Source organism: Chionomys nivalis, chromosome 21 (genome assembly GCF_950005125.1).
Source record: "Chionomys nivalis chromosome 21, mChiNiv1.1, whole genome shotgun sequence".
NCBI lineage: Eukaryota > Metazoa > Chordata > Mammalia > Rodentia > Cricetidae > Chionomys > Chionomys nivalis.
In genome coordinates, this window is record NC_080106.1 from 40,142,184 (window position 1) to 40,148,183 (window position 6,000).

At 36.3% G+C, this 6,000-nt stretch overlaps 1 protein-coding gene across 2 annotated transcripts in view; it reads left to right on the forward strand.

Moving 5' to 3' along the window:
• Positions 1-5,520, forward strand: part of Neto2 (neuropilin and tolloid like 2) — a 64,787-nt gene extending 59,267 nt beyond the window's left edge. For both annotated transcript variants that reach the window (XM_057753691.1, XM_057753690.1), the window contains exon 9: positions 879-5,520. In XM_057753691.1, coding sequence (XP_057609674.1) covers positions 879-1,459 — 581 coding nt within the window. In that variant the 3' untranslated portion in view covers positions 1,460-5,520. The remainder of the gene's footprint in view (positions 1-878) is intronic.
• The last annotated feature ends 480 nt before the right edge of the window (positions 5,521-6,000 follow it).

Genomic DNA, 6,000 nt, shown 5'->3' on the forward strand with positions numbered 1-6,000 from the left:
CCCACAACCTGATATAATAACATTCTTGAAGAATAATTGGCTTCTAAAGCATTTCTTTGAAGAGTGTATTGTCAAGTTATTCAAAAGTGTATCTTTATATTTTTTGCCCTGTATTATTGCTGAATCGTGGAGTTAGATAGTTTAGAGGACAACCTCGAGAATGGAAGAGCTAATAAGATCAGCTAATAGATTATCACAGTGATGTAAAAGCAATGCATTATAAATGCTTTTTCTTTGTTCTTTTCCCTTCATCAAGTTACTTGTGTCTCTAACATATACTCTGAAGTGCAAATATGATGATGAGAGGCCTTAGATACCTGTAGCTTGGTTGTCGCGTAGTTGGAGAAATAGAACATATCTGTCTTTCATCTTCCTGAGAGTTGGATGAATAAATATCTTACTAGGGGAACGTGGTGTAGTATGAAGACAACACTTACTACTTGGCATGCAAGTACTTATTACAAAACAGTGAGCCATGGTGGTACACCTGGATTGTTAGTTTGATCCCACAGATAGGAATCAACACAGCATTTGTCAAATCTGCCTTACAGCAGAAAACCAAACTTGATAGATCAAGAGTATTTGTTTTGACATTTTCTATATTAGTGTAATTTGCAGATTGTAAACACTTATGAACCTTCTGAGTAAGGGAGCTGAGTTTTTCTGTTCCTAGCCAGCTGTATCATGATTTGTTACTTGACTCGAAAATCATGGTTAATAGTATTTTCTGTATGTTTAAAAAACAAAAACAATTCTTCAGTTGAATTTTCTCTGGTATGTTTGAATCAAATATCCTGTTTTACATAAAAATGTCTAGTCAATATGTGCTGGAATTCCTATTAATGAATTGTAAGAACCTCAACATTTCTTTCTTATAGAGAAGAAGAAAGCTGGGCTATTTGAACAAATCACTAAAACTCATGGAACAATTATTGGCATTACATCAGGGATTGTCTTGGTTCTTCTCATTATTTCTATTTTAGTACAAGTGAAACAGCCCCGGAAAAAGGTAATGGCTTGCAAAACTGCATTCAATAAAACTGGGTTCCAGGAAGTATTTGATCCTCCGCATTATGAACTATTTTCACTAAGAGAGAAAGAGATTTCCGCAGACCTGGCAGATTTGTCAGAAGAACTTGACAACTACCAGAAGATGCGGCGCTCCTCCACGGCCTCCCGGTGCATTCATGACCACCACTGTGGCTCGCAAGCATCCAGTGTCAAACAAAGCAGGACCAACCTCAGTTCCATGGAACTTCCCTTCCGAAATGATTTTGCACAACCACAGCCCATGAAAACATTTAATAGCACCTTCAAAAAAAGCAGCTACACTTTCAAACAAGCACACGAGTGCCCTGAACAAGCTCTGGAGGACAGAGTGATGGAAGAAATCCCCTGTGAAATTTATGTCCGGGGACGAGATGATTCTGCGCAAGCATCCATATCCATCGACTTCTAATTGTCAGCTTAAGGCGTTAATTATTAAGTATGTGTATGCAGCCTACACCAACACCCATTCTGTCTCAGCAACCAATCTTGTTCTGTCAGAATTTGAAAGACCTTCATAATCTATCATATTGCTGATGTTTTATTATCTCAGGCAATCTATATATGTGAAACCAACCAAGGAACTTAATGTATTCAGTGGAAAAATCATCATCTGTTGCTTGGTATCTTATCTACAGAATACCACCAGTTCATGTTGAGCCAGGCTCAGCAGCCTGGAGGTGTTGACATCAGGATACTATTCTTGTTCACGCAGCCCCATCAATTTGATCCCACAGTAAATTTAAAAGTAAGATTTTTCTTTTTCTTCCTTTTGTCTTTCTTTTCTCCAGTATGTTTTTTTGCCTGTGGTTTTACCATTTCGGTTTCCTGCATAAGGGGACAAAGCATCACTGTATTCAGCATGGGCCTGTATTTGCTCTTCTGTGTAGAATATGGCTAGTCCTGTGGTGAGTGGCAGTTTCAAACACAGTCATATTTCATTTCTCCCGGAATCATTTCTATACTGTTGTCTTCAGTAACTGTAACTTTAGTCCTGTTTTATGTGGGAAGTAGTAGATGACATGATGTATCACCTTGAAATCATGCTTCATCTTAATTATGCTAGAAAAGTAATAATCCTGACGTGTATTACTACCAGTTAATCCTGACTGGAAATTTAAGAAAGATTAAAAACATGCAGCAACCTCTGAAGTCATTCCTGTTGGGTCTCATTCAGTGACATTCATCCCAGTAATGGGTCCCAGAATTCACTTGTGGGCAGGCCTTTAATATGGCCTCACACAGAGCTTCACGTCAGATCTGTGCTCCCTACCATCTTTCCAAAACACTTATTTGTTCTCTTGGTATTGGTGTCTTTGGCACATGGTAACTATGGTTAGTGAAAGTTTAAAGAAGTCCTCTGAGAAACTGTGTGAGCCTTTACATAGCTTCTGCTTGGAACAGTGCATTTTTCTAGCCATTATCATCAATAGAAACTTCAACTTTTTTTAAAAGCACTTTTGACCTTATGTTTTATAAAGCATATAAAACGATAATTTATAAACATATCAAAACTCATTGGTTTTTTTAGACTTTTGATATTATTTGATACTGTACAAACTTTATCAAACCAATATTTAAGACACACGAGACAGATTTCTTTGAATGTTCACATTAGAGACTGTGTAGAAATAGGCTGTGGTGGGACTGTACCATAAGCTATTATAAAGACCTTGGTCATGGGGACCTGTACATAAGCTTCTTCTTTCTTTGCTGCTGTATTTAGTTGGTGATAAGTTTTTCACTGTGGTATTTATTGTTCCAAATCATAACAGAAATCTTATATTAAAGTATACATTGTTACATGATCCTTCACTTACATTATTTATAGCAGGAATACTTTGGATAAGTATGAATGGGGAAGAATCCATATATTTAATGATAGCTAATATAAATAATTTCATTTTAAAGAGGTAAATTCTCACTTTCTGTATTGAACTAAATTTTCAAATGAAATGAACACGTCAGGTTTCACTAGATTTCACTAATTCTTTTAAGTACTACATAAATCTGATCTCTCAGATTGCTGAGAACTGTGACCTTCAGTGTGATGTACTTTCTGCCCAAACTGTGTTCTCTGTATGACATTTTTATTTTTAAAAAGGAAATTATATCAAGAAGATAGGAAAACCTACACTTAGCATAAGCATGATTTTATTTTTTTAAGCCAGTAAACATTCCTGCTTCTAAAAATAGAACTTGAAAAAGAAAAAGGAATTTCAAAACATAGTAATCACTGAACTTTCCAGAGAAAGATTAGTAACTGTGTTCTTTCAGCAGCTATTCAGTAGGCATTTTATTAGAGGAGACTGGTGAGCCAGTGTCCCAGCAGCACAGTAAATACTTAAATTGACAGCTGTGACCTCAAGAAATAAAAATTAACATTTCCTGTATAAAATTATAGCCATCATAAAAATAGTTGTCATACTCATTCTTAATTTTTAGGCTATAGAGCTTATACCTTGATTTTGTACATCATTATCACTTGTAGCTATATATATATATATATATATATATATATATATATATATATATATATAAACACTGTATCCTATTTTAAAGGAATTTGAAGAGACTTACAAAACACCGGTATTTGTAGAAAACACTGGATGTAACAACAGTGTAGATTTGCATGATCTCGTGCAACTCAGCTTGGGCAGTCATTTGATTCTAAATTCTCTGATTAAAAAAAAAAAAAACCTGAAAGTTGTTTCTTTGCACAGTAGAAAACACTTATATTCAGAGGCTAAAGTGAAAGCCATAAATTTAGTAACAACCGCCATGAAATTTAGCCATTTTATGTGAATTATTACATCCTACAGATTACCCCAGTGTTAAACATGCCTTCTGACTAAAAATGTAAAGCAGAAGGGTGGTAAAAATCTCCAAGGCCGGAGAGTACTAAGTACTGGCTATCTGATATCACCATTGCTATCTTCCATCCCAAGGTTAGCACAAGCAGTCAGTGCCCAGTGGCCACAGACCACAACCTACTCCACCACTATCTCAAAGACAGAGGAATAAACTGTGCTATTCCTTATGCAGAGGACGGATATTCAATATAAATATTTAACCAAAGCCAAAGGATATTCACATTTCATATCACAGAGATCTAAATGGCTCCTTTACTTTGATTTAATAGAACCTTTGTCACTATCCTAGTTGTGTTTTGTATAATTGCTAAGCATTAAGGAGCCGCAGCATCCCTGAACGCTTCTGTAGTTATGTTACTACCTAATGAGGGTGCTTGCTCATTTCCGGGGCATGTCAGCTGCTGAGGGAAGATGAGAAAAGCCTGGTTGTTCCAGGAATAATTAGCAGTCAGAGATTACACTTTGTGGCAAAATGGTGTCTGCTGTATGTCCATGTTTCTTTATTGAAAATACTAAAAGAAATTTGCCTGATTTGGCACATTGATTCTGGACAAAAGGAACTTTAGGTTTGTTGGTTTTTTGTTTTGTTTTGTTTTTTTTGTTTTGTTTTTCAAGATAGGGTTTCTCTGTGGCTTTGGAGCCTGTCCTGGAACTTGCTCTGTAGACCAGGCTGGTCTCGAACTCACAGAGATCCACCTGCCTCTGCCTCCCAAGTGCTGGGATTAAAGGTGTGCGCCACCACCGCCCGGCAGGTTTTATTTTTTTTAAAGATCCAAAAGAGATGATGTCGTCTAGTTTTGTTAATGAGAAGACTAAACCCTAAAGTCAGACTTCCCACATGTCTGGACTCCTAGCCCAGTGTTCATGCTTGGCTCGTTCCCTCCCTGCTTAGCGTTTCAGGACACAGTTCTAAACGTCAGCCTAGATGTTCTATGCAAAGCTTGTAAGTTGTTCTTACCTAAAATGTGATGCTGTAATTTTGTTTACATTGTGGCTTCCACCTCCCTTTTTAATTTATAGAACACTGCTGGCCTATCTTTTTTGTTGTCAAACTTTCTTGGTACCTGAAAAATATGTAATTACTGTGAATTCTTAATAAACAGTGCTGGTTAGCAGCACACAGGGTGATGCCAGAGAGGAAGCGCCTGTGCTTTCGCTTTTGTAATGTTTTTTTAAGTTGAAAGAACAAACAATGTACATTATAGAAATTATAAATATTGGGGTACTGTATCTTGAATTTTGAGAATTATTTGAGTCTGAACCACAATAAGAAAACAAGCTGACCTGGAATATCTTTTTAGCTTCCTGCACCATCAATTATCTGTTTTATATACCTCTACTAGTAATATGCTCTTCTTTACTAAGCTTTTTAATATACTTGTGACTATATTTCTGAGATTGGTTTACTGGCTCAAAAAGCCCACCAACCTAAGGATGAGGGTGCACGTATAGTGAGTACTACCTAAACTTGTTTTCTAAAGCAGTAGATTTTTATTAAAGATGAACTTCCAGATCATGTAAGACTTCTCATGTGCTTAATCCACATTTGGCACTTTAAAGTATTTAACCCTTGAACTGCAAATAAAAACTCCTGTTTTGATTTTCTTGCTTGCCTCAATTTCTAAGGTGTATAAAATTAGACCATTTAGGTCACTTTGGGCATCAGAATTTACATGTCCTTCTTAGGACAGAGTAGGCATTTCCTATTTGTTATTATTTCTAAAATAAAATAGTCATAGTTGAGATTTATTAAAGTAACTTTGGATGATTATTAAAATTAAGAATCATTTTTTACTTTTAAATTAAGAGAAGATGATCATTAAAAAAATAAAGTTATAGAATAGGGAAGAGATGGCTTAGCAGAAAAGAACACTACTCTTCCAGAAGACCAGGGTTCAATTCCCAGCACCTACGTACATGGCAGCTCACAGCCACTGCAATTCCAGTTCCAGGGAATCTAGCTCCTCTTCTGGCTCTGTGGGTTCCAGCCATGCATGCCGTACACAGACAGACATGCAGGCAAAACACTCATCTACATGAAATAAAATTTGTAACCAATAACTCTCTAATTGGATTTAAG